This window comes from Brachycentrus maculatus, unplaced genomic scaffold (assembly GCF_059751285.1).
Source record: "Brachycentrus maculatus isolate JH-2025_06_01 unplaced genomic scaffold, ASM5975128v1 h1tg000395l, whole genome shotgun sequence".
NCBI classification, from domain to species: Eukaryota; Metazoa; Arthropoda; class Insecta; order Trichoptera; family Brachycentridae; genus Brachycentrus; species Brachycentrus maculatus.
The window spans coordinates 869370-886749 of record NW_028281144.1 but is presented as its reverse complement, the minus strand read 5'-3'; the positions used below and the strand labels follow the sequence as shown (position 1 = coordinate 886749).

The window sequence follows — 17380 nt, the reverse complement described above, 5'->3', positions numbered from 1 at the left end:
TTTGTGGTAAGACATGTTACAATGATTAAAGAAAACACTTCGTTTTTTACCACTTGAGTTTTATTATAGACTACATGTTTCAGAAGTTAAACTTCCATCATTTAGGTCTGTATAATAACTAAAATATAAAATATAAAATTTTTCTATAAATAAGGAGAGAGGAAAGTCAGGGGAAGGGGTTAGTCAAGGAACGGAGTTTGAAAACAAAGGAAAAATGGAAAACAATGGCGAAGAATTTCGAAACAATATATTATTTAATAAATTATTAAAAAGCTGAAACATGTAGTCTATAATAAAACTCAAGTGGTAAAAAACGAAGTGTTTTCTTTAATCATTATATTTATTTTGACCCTTTTGGAATTCGAACGTGGGACCTCCAGCATAGACCACTACACTACAGAAGCGGAAATCTACACAAGTATTATTATCATGTAAACTCTTTATAAAAAATAATGCTTAGAAATACATGCTACGTGGCTAATAAATTTGATATACCTATCATAAATATAATTCATAAAGTGTACTTCAAAGTTCTAGAAATCTTAAGCTGAAGATACAGGTGATTACGTATTTCCAAGTTTAGTAGCGGGTAAATGTCATCAGGTTTTCCGACGTCGCCCAGTGGGTCAAGTCACGTACTCTACCCTACGACAGAATGTGGGGGGTGTCACACGCCGCCCTGGCGGGGTCTGGGGTCGGTGAGAGCTATTACCTGGGCACTGTGGACCCCGAGAAGGGGCTGGTGAACGGTTAATATAGGAGGCGTCATCCCTGAATACTAAACTAAGAATGCATAAGCTTTCTACTTTATGTAGTAAACGAACTACCCTTGGGTACCGAAGCACAAGGCATTTCCGTTTGATTAAAAAAATTCCCAGGTACTCAAAATTATTTGAGGTACCTGCATCATATTTGATTTGTCATAAAGAATTAACCCATATTTATTTGCCCTCACTGAATTTTGCCGTTCATTTGTCTATAAAATTGAATGAAAGAAAATTGTTTTGCATTCAAATACTGGCTGAATGATATGATGTACTCGTATTTAAAATTTGCCCACTTCTATTATCCGTTTTTGATACCTCTTTTATATTAAGTCAATTTTTTATGACTTTATGAATAACAAAAGCAGGTTATACAACTTTATTGTATAAAAATCAAAGTTCTTTTGATCAAAAGAGGTATGAGTCAGATTTTGTTTGATGGGTTTCTGTGTTTTGGTTCTGTGTATGTTACCATAAAATTATGATTTGCGTGCTTAGCTGGGAGGTGCTTTCTTGCTAGACGTGTTACTTAATTTTAGCATGGCATATGACTAATAGTACACAGTTCTCTAGGCGCGTTACAGGCGCAGGTCGAGAGTCTCGATCCACTTTGCTCCTGGCATAGCTTCGTGATGGTCTTTAAGGCCAGGAGGGTATCTTCTAATGGGGTAGTCTGGTTTTCTGGCGCATGACATGGTGGCCTGGGTGTTTCTATTTCTGTCTGTCTGTTGCCGATGTGTTATAACTATTGTTCGTGTTTTATTCTGTAGGCGGATGTTCCCGACCCTGCGGGTGTCCTTCACGGGCGTGGGCGCCGGGCACCGCTACGCCGTGCTGCTGGACATCGTGCCCGTGGACGGCAAGCGCTACCGGTACGCGTACCACCGCTCCTCGTGGCTCGTGGCGGGCAAGGCGGACCCGCCCGCCCCCGCGCGCCTCTACGCGCACCCCGACTCGCCCTTCACGGGAGAGCAGCTCCGCAAGCAGGTCGTCTCCTTCGAGAAGGTCAAGCTCACCAACAACGAGATGGACAAGAATGGACAGGTAAATACTCCTAAACTCGAAAGGATCCTAGAACAAAACATTGACGCTTGACGAGAGATCGGCTTTCAGTTATATAATATATGTTTCCGTTATATCCTATTATACTAATTTCATTAATTGATTCAACAGTCAATTTGTAGTAGTATATTGTTTATTCATTTCTTATTTAAATTTTACATGGTAAATTTAATTTTTTTTTTTAAAAGAGAAATATTTGTGTTTTTATTATTTACACAAATATTTCAATTTAATACTATTTCTGTGAGCCTAAGCGGCTCATTATTAAAAATAGGTATCAAATTGTGGTAAAGTGAATTCGAACCGAGAAACTCTGACTTAAGAGTCCGCGACACTAACCACGGGACCATAACCCGACACAATAATACCACCATTTCTTAAAATCTGTCGTTACAAGTTAACAATAATACGTTGTTACTATTGTCGCGAGCTTTCATTTTTCCTCATAATAATAATAATAAATTTGGATAATTTATATATCGACATTTTCGTAAATTATTATCTTAAGGGCATTAACATAGACGTGAATTATGATATGAAAATGATAATGATAAATTTCGCCAGCATATAGGTCAGCAAAGTGTGGTTCGGGAGCTGCATGCGGCTCTTCGACCTTTTAAGAGCGGCTTCAGCACAAATATCCGGGGGAAGGCTGTTCGACTCTACGTATTCATGTGAAAAATATTTTTGAAGCATGAACTTTATTACAAGCAAATTGAGAAATAGTAGACGGTAGAAGATAATACTGGTCGACCAGTAGATCATTCCTTTGTTTGAAGAGCGAAATGGAAAATGTTTACTTACTACTTTCAATCTGCGAGATAGTCGTATATTTAACCACACAAAGGCAAGAAATGCGAATGGAGATTGAATGGTTCAGTTCGAAGTGTAATATTCCGACTGATTAAAAATCTGCCTTACTGCATATTACGAACAGTAAACCATATTAAAATACGCACGCGGCATTGCTAACGTTTACTGCCTTCGCTCATTCGCAATACAATTGACTATTAAAATTTTCAAGTAGGGGAAACCGGGAGAATATTGCACTTGGTATTTTGAAACAAATAAACTCCACAAGTTTTTGTGCCCAAAACGCATTGAAATAGACTATTTTAATCTTAAAAGAGTTTTTAACTTATATTTATATATATACTTTTAATAAGATGATAGCTTTAATAATCTAAATCCATCAGAATTACAAAATTCACAAAAAAAAACTTTAAAAAATATGTCTACTCTTTGCCTACCCCAGAAGAGAAACGGCGTGATGGTAGTAATATAAAAATGGTATGAAAATGGAGTTTGAATATCCATTACAGGTGTTTTAACTTTAGATGAAATATCTATCGTATGAAATATGCCAGTTTTTAGCATCCCAGGACTTACGACCTGACATTTGGCTGGTTTAAGTTATAAAATTATGCACTTGTGTAACGTTCACCATTCTACCCGATATAGAACATCCATATTGTATTAATTATCTAAACTTGTGTATATACAGAATTAAAAAAAAATGTTTAATTATATAGTTAATGAAAAATTATTACTGTGAGAAGGTACTTAAACAATTAAATAACGTTTTTCTGTTACATAAAATATATTTAATTTAACATTTAAATATTGAAGGTCGCACCTCATATCTTTTTGTATTAATTACTATAAGTGTGCTGCTATTTGAACATGATATTTTCAAAATCACCAATTATTATGAGGTTAGTTTGGGCATATTCAAATTCAAAACGTGTTACGCTGAGAGCGTAAACTCCGGCATTCCTCTATTTGCTCTCTGTCGGTGCCTTTGGTAACGTCACCAGCCTGAAAATACTCTCAAAGCTTCATGTCGGCTAAATAATCCAAGGACCAAAAGCGTTTAAATCATGAGCAAACCATACAGATGAATTATTCACTCCTGGCAAAGCCCGTAATATTCCGTGTCGTGAGAATTCCAAACACAGCTGAGGACGGACTGCAATTATTTTAATTAGTTTTTCTCTATTTTAGTGTTTGGTATGTGATGTGTATATTATCATATAAATACTCATTCGAGGCAAAACCTTCCTGTTCTGTCATGTTTTGTTAAAACATGACAGAACCTTATATTATGACTGGTAAAATACTTATTTAAATAAGTGTTCAAACACATTAGATTTAACCCCGAGGGTTACAAGTGTTATTTTTTATTGTAGATATAAAATAAAGAGTATTTATTATTTTTATTTTATTATTTTATCAAACAGGGACGACAATATTTTTAGGGACTGAAATATTTAAGCATGGGTATTGACAGAACTCGTCTGGTTTACTTGATTACAATTAACATTCATAACATTATTTATCGCGTATGAAACATAAAAGATAGCTGTTTTTGAAGTCATATAAGAAAGGATATTTATAACTTGAAATATATGTTATAAGAAATTTTAAAAATTCAGGTTTGGATAGTTATTTACAGAATGTAGAATGTTACACAGCGTATAAAGTGTAAAAATATGTTATTTTTTTTCAGTTGGTGTTGAATTCTATGCACAAGTACCAGCCCAGAATTCACTTGGTGAGGAGAAGGGAAGGTTCTGGAAACTCTCCCATCACGGACCTGGAGCAGGAGGATTACAAGACATTTATCTTTCCCGAGTCCATTTTCACAGCCGTCACAGCGTATCAGAATCAATTGGTGAGTCATTTCAATCATTCGCATCTTTCAACCAAACTTTTGACGTAGATAATATCTAAACTTTATTCTGCCTTCGCACGATACCGAGACATGGAAAATAAAACTATTAATTAGGTATATTGTAATGGAAGTAGTATTAATGGTGTGCGAATCGTCATCGAATAATATGGTATTCACAATTTGCAAACATTTTATTCTTCACGATAACTTAAAAATTTGAATGCTATTATTTAGACTGTCCATAATTCGGTAAATGTCGATCACTGATACACTTCACCATCTTTAAAAAATGTTATAGGTGCTTTAACTATGAAGCATCTATCATACTGCATTAATTTTTTAAAGTTATGCTCTTAAACTATATGGTTCATTTATAATGAAATTTGTTTCGTTCACATGATTTTTATTTCTAAAATAACATTTTTAATACTTCTATTCAGACAATTATGAAAAATTTTGTATCAGAAACTAATATTTTTGAAACTTGTTTATACGAGTTGTATATATTTGTCCGCCTCCGTAGAGTAATAGTCAGCACACTCGGTTACCGTTCTGGAAGTCCCGGGTTTGATTCCCAGGGGGGTCAAATAAGTATAAGTGATTTTTTCACTCTAATATTTATTCCATATTACCCTGGACTGGTACCTGAAGCGGAGGGCTGATCACCTTTCCTTCATATGTTAACGATCAAGATAACACTGCGTTTATATAATGCAGTGCCCTATGCATCATTGGGGTGCGGATAAGGGTTTGAATATACGAGTATACAGGTTGAAAAATTATATATAAGAATAAATTGAAGAAACATAATATTTACTCCGGCATCGGAACAAAAAAGGATCTTTGAGCTAGCTACCATAGTTGAAAATTCATAAATTGACGTCAATGCTAGAAAAAAAGCATGCATTTTTGCGTCGATTAATCAGGCGACATTTCCTTACACTTCATTTCTCGATATCCTCCATCTCGAGTTGACGGATCGCACTTATCAAAGCTTGTCACTGGGTGACGCTCGCCCCCCGGCCGCGCCCGCCCCGGGCGATAATTACCCGAGCCGCTGATGGTCGCAGGGCGGACGGTGACGCTAATCTGTTTACCCGAGGTCTGAGGAAACAAGAACGCAAACAATTTAGCAGTGCCATGGGCGGGGGCGGCGGCCACACACGTCGCGGCGCACATAGGAATATTCCCAGTAATTAGCTGGACAAAAATCAAATTCGTAAAATTTGTCTCTTGTAAGGAGAAATAGGTTTAAGTGAATGTTTTTTTTTCTCTTTATTTTAAATTCTTTTGCATTACATGACAAATTTAAATACAAAAACATAAGAATAAAATATAATTGTTGAACTACATATACATATACATATAAAAAATATGAATAAAATATAAATGTTGAACTACATATACATATATTTACATTAAAAAAAATACATTTAGTATAAATATTTTAAATAAATTCACTGGTCAAATTATAAGCTAAAATAAAATTGAAAATGATGTTTTCAAGCGTTTCTCAAGTATGTGAATAAAATCCAGGAATGGATTTCACATACAAATGAAGAAATCTCTGATTAATAAAATCATTCCTCATCCCATTATAGATGTATCTAGTGAATTCGCGAACACTGTGTTACGAGTTTGATCAATATATCTATGAGAATTTGAGTAGTGTGGTTGTGGTTGTTATGGGTAGAATTTGTGAATGTTGCACGTGAGTAAAGTGATCACTTAAACCAGCCTATGACGGTCTTAAGCCCTGTAAATGTCCAGACTTTCATATTTTCTTCATCTGTGTTGAGGTGCCAAAAATAACTCCCAATTGGAGATAATTTAAATTTGTGAATAAGTATTTGGACACTCTCAAAATGTTGTAAAATACAGAAAATTATGGATTTTTAACCCCTGCCTAAAACCTGTGCTGTAACTAATATGCAATTATTATTGTAATAGACCACTTGAATTCATTATATTTAAATTCATTTTGTAAGTAATATTATATGAATTCATAGTTTTCGACCCCTGCCTTGATAATGACGAAACTCTGTCACTGGTCAAATAAAATAAATGTGGAAAAACTCTAATGTTTTGAAAAAAAAATTACCGTAGAATATAATTATGGCCGCTTAATTAGCTGAATACCCATATGTGCGGCTTGAAGTATAGCAGATCCGCCTAATAATGCAATATACCACTATGCACACAACGGTGTGAGCACAAGCGCGATGGTTATGGTACAGAAATTATAGTGTCTACAGCCAAAAGCTACTCAATGGTTATCTCATACCTAAACTATACAATTACCAATCCATGGTGAAATATGGTTTTAATCTTCTTCCGGAGGCAATATGATCATAAAATACTCAACATACAAGAAATTGAGACTTTTATACGAGAATTTGAATTCAATCTCCTACTTTATTCCAATGAATTATAATAAAAATTAATGACTTCCTTTTCGTTAATCACCAAATTATATTTTAAAATTAAATATTTTTCAATGTTTATAAGCAATTAATTCCACTGTTTTGCCTAAAGGAGATAATATAATTTTCGTGTATTTGTTACAATTATTAACTTAACATACATTACTTTCAATACTTACAATGACCTTAAGTTTTAATTTTTTAACCCTAATAAAATATAATATTAAAACCCTTATCCGCACCCAAATGGTGCATAGGGCACTGCGTGATATACCGCAGTATTATCTTGATCGTATACACATGAAGGATGGGTGATCAGCCCTCCGCTTTAGGTACCAGTCCAGGGTAATATTGAATAAATATTAAAGTGAAGAAATCACTTATATTTATTTGAACCCCCCTGGGAATCGAACCCGGGACCTCCAGAACGGTAGCTGAGCGTGCTGACCATTACACTACGGAGGCAGACAATTTTTTATTATTTTTTAACCCTAGATTATGTTATTGGTAAAATTTACGACGGATTTAATTTGTGGAGATCAGCAAGGCAACACATGTAAAGAATGTAGAAACAACCAGCATGAATCTTAATTTTTCGCCGATATTTTATATTCATTTTTTACATAAAGTTTTCAAAGAACATTTTGATCTTATTTTTCAAATATTTTTTGTTAACGTTTTTGGTGAAATGTAAGTTTTTCTTATAGCTATTAATTTTGTTACAGTCTCGTATCAAGGTACATTGTAATAAGTCCCGTGGGCTAGGGTAAAACCATTTGATTCAATAAAATTGTCACATTTCTATTAAAATATTTACAATACAATAACAAAGCAACATATTTCTCTTTGAAAAGACTGATAAATAAAAAAATGTATTACTTAATAATTCTGATATTGTATTTAATACAAGAACTTATATTTTTTAGCTTATGATTTATAACTAAATGATATTCATAAACTAAATACAAAATAATTATTATTTCTGGTTTGCAGTATGGGTGGCCTATTTCTAAAATAACAAGCGTGAAAAAAATGTTGTCAAGAAATATATTTTTCCGTATTCTGGACTAATTGTCACTCGACACGTGCTTTTTGCCATTACCCAAATTCTTTGCTGATGTTTATATGATTCATATTGTATTTTCACCAACTAAAATAATACATAGATGGAAAATTCATTTAAAAACATAAATATAAGAATGAAAGTATACATTTTAAATAGTACACAGCAAAGATTTGAAGTTTTTTCGTTGTTTAATAGTTTATTAATGATACATAAAAATGTGTAGCTTTTATATACAAAACGTTGTTTGATAGATGTTCGAATGGTGATATAAGGAAAGAATGTAAGACTGAGATAAGGATTATAATTAAAATTAAGGATGTACTCTCAAATATACAAAACCAGTACGCAACAGGCAACGCGAAAAGCCCCACTTGTGTTGTTGTCTGCGCACATTTTTTGAAAGAATATATTTTTGAATTTGGCGAACAAATATTTTTATCTTTTTTGTAACTCCTTGTCTTTCAATAGCGCTTTTCTTTTTAAATTTATATATTTATCTAGAGGAAAACTTATTTTTTCAATACAAAAACGGTGGTCTAAGCAAAAAATGCAAATACGTTAAAAGAAAATTAAGTTGTGGGCTATTTATTACCTCGCTTAAAGAAAGGTGTATTGAGATGATTTGAGCATGTGAATCGAATGAGTGAATAAAGAATAGTAAAACAAATATATGAGGCTAATATGGTTAGTAACAGAAACAGATGAAGATCGAGGAAAAATTGGTACTTAAAATTATTTCAAATACTTGAAACTGGTCTGGTCAGGAGTCGGTATAATATGAAGAGGTGCATAAAAGTCGATGAGGCGAAGTTTGTTTTCCAAGACAGCTTGGTGTGGCGTTCTATTTTCTCTGCCTACTGCGGAGAAGCGGTGCGATGGTTGGTTAGTGCTACTCATATTTACATACACACATACGATAGAAAATGTGCTATATTTGAATAAATAGACTCAAATGTTACTTAATTATGTTTTCGAAATAGTCAATCTCCACCAATACTCACCACTTTAAGGTAATTTTAATGTACAACATTTTGAGTGTGTCCAAATACTTGTTCACAAAATCTGGATTATCTCCAATTACAGGAGTTATTTTCATATTATTTTTATATTATTCTTCTTCATCTTTGATGAGATGTCGAAAAATAATATGAAAATAACTTCTGTACTGGCGTTTCTCATGTGTGTGATTATAATCCAGGATTCGGATCTCACATACTAATATAAGAGTTTCTGCTTGGTAAAAAGCTTCTTTACATCTCACCAATAGATGTCTCTAGTGAAGTTCTAGTGATTCATGAACAAGGTTTCTAAATTGGTTCATATATATAATAATAATAAAACCCTTATCCGCACCCCAATGGTGCATAGGGCACTGCGTCATATGGACGCAGTGTTATCTTGATCGTTTACACATGAAGGAAAGGTGATCAGCCCTCCGCTTCAGGTACCAGTCCAGGGTAATACTGAATAAATATGACAGTGAAAAAATCACTAATATTTATTTTACCCCCCTTGGGAATCGAACCCGGGACCTCCAGAACGGTAGCCGTGCGTGCTGACCATTACACTACGGAGGCGGACAAAAACGATATATAGAACTTCCAAGAATTTGAGTAGTGTGGTTGTCAATAATGGGTAGAATTGGTGAATGTTACACGTGTGTAAAGTGATCACTTAAACCAGCCTATGACTGTCGTAAGCCCCGTAAATGCCCAGACTTTCATATTCTTCTTCATCTTTGATGAGATGTCAAAAAATAATATAATTTTAATGTTTTACATAACCTTAAAGTGGTGAGTATTGGTGAAGATTGGTGAGCATTTGTGATGAACGTGTCCAGTGACAAGTCCACCTAACCGGGGCTAATCAGTGTCTCTTCACAACTCAAATATTTTAAATAACCTTAAAGTGGTGAGTATTGGTGAAGATTGGTGAGCATGTGTGATGAACGTGTCCAGTGACAAGTCCACCTAACCGGGGCTAATCAGTGTCTCTTCACAACTCAAATATTTTAAATAACCTTAAAGTGGTGAGTATTGGTGAAGATTGGTGAGCATGTGTGATGAACGTGTCCAGTGACAAGTCCACCTAACCGGGGCTAATCAGTGTCTCTTCACAACTCAAATATTTTAAATAACCTTAAAGTGGTGAGTATTGGTGAAGATTGGTGAGCATTTGTGATGAACGTGTCCAGTGACAAGTCCACCTAACCGGGGCTAATCAGTGTCTCTTCACAACTCAAATATTTTAAATAACCTTAAAGTGGTGAGTATTGGTGAAGATTGGTGAGCATTTGTGATGAACGTGTCCAGTGACAAGTCCACCTAACCGGGGCTAATCAGTGTCTCTTCACAACTCAAATATTTTAAATAACCTTAAAGTGGTGAGTATTGGTGAAGATTGGTGAGCATGTGTGATGAACGTGTCCAGTGACAAGTCCACCTAACCGGGGCTAATCAGTGTCTCTTCACAACTCAAATATTTTAAATAACCTTAAAGTGGTGAGTATTGGTGAAGATTGGTGAGCATGTGTGATGAACGTGTCCAGTGACAAGTCCACCTAACCGGGGCTAATCAGTGTCTCTTCACAACTCAAATATTTTAAATAACCTTAAAGTGGTGAGTATTGGTGAAGATTGGTGAGCATGTGTGATGAACGTGTCCAGTGACAAGTCCACCTAACCGGGGCTAATCAGTGTCTCTTCACAACTCAAATATTTTAAATAACCTTAAAGTGGTGAGTATTGGTGAAGATTGGTGAGCATTTGTGATGAACGTGTCCAGTGACAAGTCCACCTAACCGGGGCTAATCAGTGTCTCTTCACAACTCAAATATTTTAAATAACCTTAAAGTGGTGAGTATTGGTGAAGATTGGTGAGCATGTGTGATGAACGTGTCCAGTGACAAGTCCACCTAACCGGGGCTAATCAGTGTCTCTTCACAACTCAAATATTTTAAATAACCTTAAAGTGGTGAGTATTGGTGAAGATTGGTGAGCATGTGTGATGAACGTGTCCAGTGACAAGTCCACCTAACCGGGGCTAATCAGTGTCTCTTCACAACTCAAATATTTTAAATAACCTTAAAGTGGTGAGTATTGGTGAAGATTGGTGAGCATGTGTGATGAACGTGTCCAGTGACAAGTCCACCTAACCGGGGCTAATCAGTGTCTCTTCACAACTCAAATATTTTAAATAACCTTAAAGTGGTGAGTATTGGTGAAGATTGGTGAGCATGTGTGATGAACGTGTCCAGTGACAAGTCCATCTAACCGGGGCTAATCAGTGTCTCTTCACAACTCAAATATTTTAATATTCTGCTGAAATATACGTTCTATTTCCTTGTTCCAACATCGTCCCATCTCAGACCTAAATTGCTGATTATTTTGACTTTACCAGCTTCAGGGGATTGAATATGACACCTTCCAGATTTGTGAACAAGTAATATTTTAAATAACCTTAAAGTGGTGAGTATTGGTGAAGATTGGTGAGCATTTGTGATGAACGTGTCCAGTGACAAGTCCATCTAACCGGGGCTAATCAGTGTCTCTTCACAACTCAAATATTTTATAATTTTAATGTTTTAAATAACCTTAAAGTGGTGAGTATTGGTGAAGATTGGTGAGCATTTGTGATGAACGTGTCCAGTGACAAGTCCATCTAACCGGGGCTAATCAGTGTCTCTTCACAACTCAAATATTTTAATATTCTGCTGAAATATACGTTCTATTTCCTTGTTCCAACATCGTCCCATCTCAGACCTAAATTACTGATTATTTAGACACTACCAGCTTCAGGGGATTGAATAAAAAGACACAAGCGATTTTTTTTCTGACACTTTCCAGATTTGTGAACAAGTATAAGAAGTGTTGTGAATGAAAATTAACGATCTTTTTTTTAAAAAATTTATGTAAACAAATTTTAACGAGTATAAGTTAACTAACTAACTTACTGACCATCACGCCGCTTCCCCGCAGAGGTAGGCAGAGAGAATAGAACGCCACACCACTCTGTCTTTGCAAACATTCTTCGCCTCTTCCACGTTTATGCATCTCCTCATACATACCCGCCGACTCCTAACCTGACCACTTTCAAGTATTTGGCATACCTGATCATGCCATGTTTTTCTCGGTCTTCCACTGCTCCTTTTTCCAATTAGATTCGCCTCATAATTTTGTTTTACAGTTCTTTCCTCACTCATTTGTTCTACATTTATTATTATTATTGTTGTTTTTTTATGTCCTCCTTTTATTTTAATTATAATGAGAGTATATTTTGTTTTTTACAACTAAAATCACTCGTAAACGAGTAGAGTCTTAAAAAAATAAAAACAGAAATTATATAAAATTTATAATTTTATCGTATTATTATGCATTGCATCTTAATAAGTAAGTTATGATTGGGTCTTATTTAGTTTGAAAAACTAAATTTAATCCAAATTCGAATTACTCAAGTAGTATAGAAATTTAAAATACTTTGACATTTTATTTTTAAATTGTATAAACATGTGTATTTAAAAAAACCTACAAGATAAAAATAAATTGTTGATTCGATTACTGCCACTGTAAAACAATATACATCCCGAAAATGAGTACCTCCAGTCTCCTTATTCTTGCATTTTATGTATATATGCAGTCTTTGATATTCGGTTAGTCCATAATTTACTATTTTATTTGATTCTTTTTGTCAGGAAAATTGGAGAATATTACCGAAAATTTCAGTATAATATAAGCTAATGTGTTTCCTTTCACCGCTATTATTATCAGTATTCTATCGAACTCCCTCGAGGGTCTCTGCTTGATTGATTACCAGCTCCGATGGCTGTCAGCTCCGACCACATCTCCTGTATCGATGCATCCATCTCATGGCTCGCAGCTTCACCGATATTCAATCCCAGTAAATTGCAACATCTGCGTTTATTTACTATGGCTTTAACCTTTCACGAATTCGCGGACCTTTTCCAGGATATTAAGTGATTTATCTTCCTATGAAGAATATGTTAAATATTAAATTTTATATGAACACTAATCACTTTCTTTAATATTCATTTTATGATGTATCCGTGTTATTTATTCACAAAAAAGTCAAATATATATTTTTTTGATTTTATGGTTTTTTTAAACGTGTTTTTCGATATAGCCTCGTCATAAAAAAATTACTTTGTTAATAAATATGAGGTGCTGATTTAATAATAGGTACTAGTGATTATTTATACTTTTATACAATTATGTTTCGAAAGTGTAGTCTTTTCATGTCTGGTACTACTATAATAATAATGTTTTAAATGCATAGCGTTCGCCATATTATGAAAAATGTATGAGCGTCGTAAATTTCAAAACCTAATTTTGTTGTCTCAAAGAGCAATAGTTTTTCTACAAAGGACTAGGACAAGCTAGTAAAAGTACGGGTATGCAACCTCGAATCCTGTAACCAATACAACTATTTTCCTTTGCGTTGTTATTAGCCCATCCTTCCTCCATTTAGCAATAATTTCATTAACCCTGAGCTGCTTCACTTCCGTCATCTATATCCCATTAAATAAAGTTATCATATTAGTTACATGTAAATAACGAGCATGTTAATACCGTGTCCATACAATGCAGTGCCCTTTCCATCATCTGTGAGCGAATGGGCCTTTTGAGGCAAGTATTTTTGGAATTCCGACATTTGTATGTATTATTAAAATTTTGCCATGATAGTGCCGATGTATAAATATAATATTAATTTGATGAATGATAAGGATTGTGTTTTTAAATTGGTATTTACGAGAATCTCATTACGAGGCGAGTGGAACCGAGAGCCGGAATGCGACGAATGGCATAACACAGATATCATGTCCCGATAAAAGTCGCCCTGACAATGATAAAATGGGATATAAAACATTTTTCGGGCAAACAGCGCGCTTTGTCACCTGAATGGACGCGCCGCGGGCTAGTTTCACGGAATATTATCGTATGACAAACGATGCTTTGGCTCCCAACAAAGGGGTGAACCTGAACTCTTCGTCGTTTTGTTTCCGAAGGCGTCAAAACACGCATACACGAGTGGGAATAAATTCGACAAATTTCAATGATAATAGGAGTGATTTCTATGTACAGTGGGCTGCCATATTGTTAGGGACAGTAACAATATTTTGTGGTTTTTATGTTTTCACTGTCACTTCTTCTAAATAAATTGGATTGTATGGAAAATCCCTTTGTTATTTTTCTTCAGATAGCTATTTTTGTTTACAGGTTTGGCGTTTAATTTGTAGAACTCCTTTTATAATTTATGTATTAAATACTAAAATCAAACACTGATTTTTAGAGTCTACTACATATTATTTTGTCATTGAAAAAAACACATATAAATAAAATTTGTGTTAATTGTTTAATATATAAATCACCATTAATATTTATGTGGAGAAGCGATACCAGTATAGTGTCAGATCTGTAAAAAAATATGGGAATATTTACATGGGGTTAGAATTTTTGTGATAACACTTCAAAAAACATCAAAAACCTCATCTGGATGTGCCATCACTCTCCTGGGCTAATGCTTGTTGCAAGATTGTAAATTGAGAGTATGCCACGACGTTTTCAAGCCGTTATTAAGGCTAAGGTGATGTTACAAAATATTGAACTTATTGATAATGCTTCATTGTGTATCTTTGAAATACTTAAATAATACAACTTAAGAAAAAAATGTGTTTAAATATTCCCAAATAAATATTCTTGGTTATAAAAAATAATAAAGTACCTAAAATTATTAACATCTTTGTTTTATGAATACAAAAGTGCCGAAAACGCATTTTTTTCATATACATAGGTGTCCCTATTAATATGGCAACCCACTGTAGCTTGTCGCGCACACGCGGAGACGATACGGCACCTTCGTCCATCTTTACTGCCAGTCTGCGTCCCTGTTCCCCGCGGCGGGAGCTTCGCGCGCGAAAGGGACGGAAGCTCTCTCGAACGGATGAAAAGGGTGTCATGATAAAATATAATAAATTCATTCATTCACAAAGGATGTTGTACAAAATATTTGACCAAGAAAACCACAATAGATTTGTGTCGGTGTGAATGTTGCCATCGCTGTAGGTGGTGAATTGTCGGTCAGGTCGGGTTGTAGCCGGAGGGTCACTGTTCCTGAGACAAAACAAAAATCCAATATTTTACTTACTATTATTATATCTTTTGTTGTCTTTTTATTCGACTACTGAAGAGGTACACAAAATAATGCGGGTCTTTGATTTATTTGTAAATCTGTTGAAAAAAATAGACACCTGTATTCGTTATTATTAATTTCTGAATAAGAGTCCGTGCACACGTTTGATAATTTGACGCAAACTTACCACTGCCGCGACTCAATTACCCACCATACGGTCGATGATAAGGAGAATGTTGTATTATCTTACCACAAAGTTAATAATGCTTTTTAAATACAAAATACACTTAATTTGTATTTTTATTTTTGCCACGACATTTAAACGCTTAATAAATCATACTGAAGGCGAAATAATAATTCTAGTAATATTGAAGCTGAAAAATATTATTTTTGCTGTTGTATCTAATCTAATGTGTTAATTTCACTTAATATATGTCATTATTTCTTAAAATATATTGTGACACGTGTTTTGATGCATTCTGGTGCAATATGGTGTTTTTTTTTATTATGTTAAAATTAATTGCCTACGAAAATTTTCAATGTACGAGGATTTATAGTATATTCTGTTTGTATTAAAAATGATTGTGAATGTGTATAGTAAATAATAAATTAATATGGTTGATTCCTAAAAATAATACAATAGATACAATCGATTCAATATTGGATTCCTAAAAATAATACAATAGATACAATGGATTCAATAATGGATTCGATATCAATCAAGATTTGTCACATAGTTTATTTATTTATCTTATTCGTCTTGTCATATTTTCTAAATCGAATCGGAAAGATCTTTATGCCCTATTGCTTCACCAATTTTTGTCAACTGCATATGTATTTTGTTTCGCACATTCTGTTTCCAATTTAATTTAATTAGCACCACGGTGTTTGAAAATGATACACGTTTTGCACAAAACACGGGTTACAATACATTTTTACGAAATTTTGGATTTACCAAGTGAAATTTCGATTAAAAATGAATAGATATTATCACAAAGTGACTGCCAAATCAATTAATGTAAAAAGTGTTTGTCGTTGATTTTTATTTGCTTTTATTTCAGACAGGATTTTTGATGAAAGAAATCTTGCAGTGCAAATATTGAGACTGTTCAATATGTAATCATGCCGGTATCAAGATGTTGATTTTTGAGATCATGCTAGATATAGTAACAAGAGTAACAAGACATGTGTACAAGGTCCACACAGTGGTCATCGTATTCGGTATAGGGACCATCTCCCAGCTGGTAGAAGTTCTGGAACAGGTAGAAGGGGATGAAGAATATGTAGTGATCGAAATAGTGAGCGACTCTGAGACTGATCAAAACGTTTACAGTAGTGAGGATGAAGATAATGATTCCTTGAGTGTTGTTCGGGTGTTTTAGTACAGTAATTCAATAGAATCCCAACTAAAAATGTTATCCGGGTGTTTTGGTTCTATAATTCGATAGATTTTAGACTTAAAACGTTATTCGGGTGTTTTAATATTAAAATCAAAAAGATTTCACACGTAAAATGTTTTTCGGGTGTTTTAATTTGTACTGTACTTATGAGATTTTAGACTGAAGATGTTATTCGGGTGTTTTAATATTGTAATTCAATAGATTTCACACGTAAAATGTTATTTGGGTGTTCAAGGACTGTGATTTAATAGATTTCAGACTGAAGATGTTATTCGGATGCTTTAGTACTGTAATTCGATAGATTTCAAACTTCAAATGTTATTCGGGTGTTTTAATTTGTACTGTACTTATGAGATTTTAGACTGAATATGTTATTCGGCTATATTCGTACTGTAATTCGATAGATTTCAAACTTCAAATGTTATTAGGGTTGAGATTTCAGACTTATAAAGCGTTTATTCAATGGAAGGATGGATGTAAAAAAATATGTATTTTATGTTACTGATTTCATAATTAATATCAATATCATGTCATATCAATGATTAAAAATAAAATATTTTATATCATTTTGAATTATTTATTGATTATTAATATTTTAATACATGTCCACCTACGTAGTATACTGATAAGCGCGTTTGTCTACAGTGCTAGAAGTCTCGTGTTCGATTAACAGGAGGGTCAAAATAAACAAGTGATTTGCTCTCTTATACTATATTAATATCACTCTGGACTGGTGCAAGAAGCGCAGAACTGATTACCTTGTCTGCATACAATTAACGATCAAGATAACACTTTGTCGATACTATGCAATGGTCTATGCATCATTCGATGCAGATAAAGACTTG

The 17380-nt window shown here is 34.1% G+C and overlaps 1 protein-coding gene and 1 long non-coding RNA gene across 3 annotated transcripts in view; both read left to right on the top strand.

The window, feature by feature from the left end:
- The first annotated feature begins 1380 nt into the window (after nucleotides 1–1380).
- Nucleotides 1381–17380, top strand: part of LOC148302989 (T-box transcription factor TBX20-like) — a 36088-nt gene continuing 20088 nt past the window's right edge. For both annotated transcript variants that reach the window (XM_088270727.1, XM_088270726.1), the window contains exons 1-2: nucleotides 1381–1808; nucleotides 4336–4500. In XM_088270727.1, the coding sequence (XP_088126853.1) occupies nucleotides 1458–1808; nucleotides 4336–4500 (516 nt within the window). In that variant the 5' untranslated portion in view covers nucleotides 1381–1457. The remainder of the gene's footprint in view (nucleotides 1809–4335; nucleotides 4501–17380) is intronic.
- On the top strand, nucleotides 12456–17099 carry LOC148302990 (uncharacterized). Its single transcript, XR_015838555.1, has 2 exons — nucleotides 12456–12637; nucleotides 16197–17099. It is a non-coding gene; the product is annotated as an uncharacterized LOC148302990 (long non-coding RNA).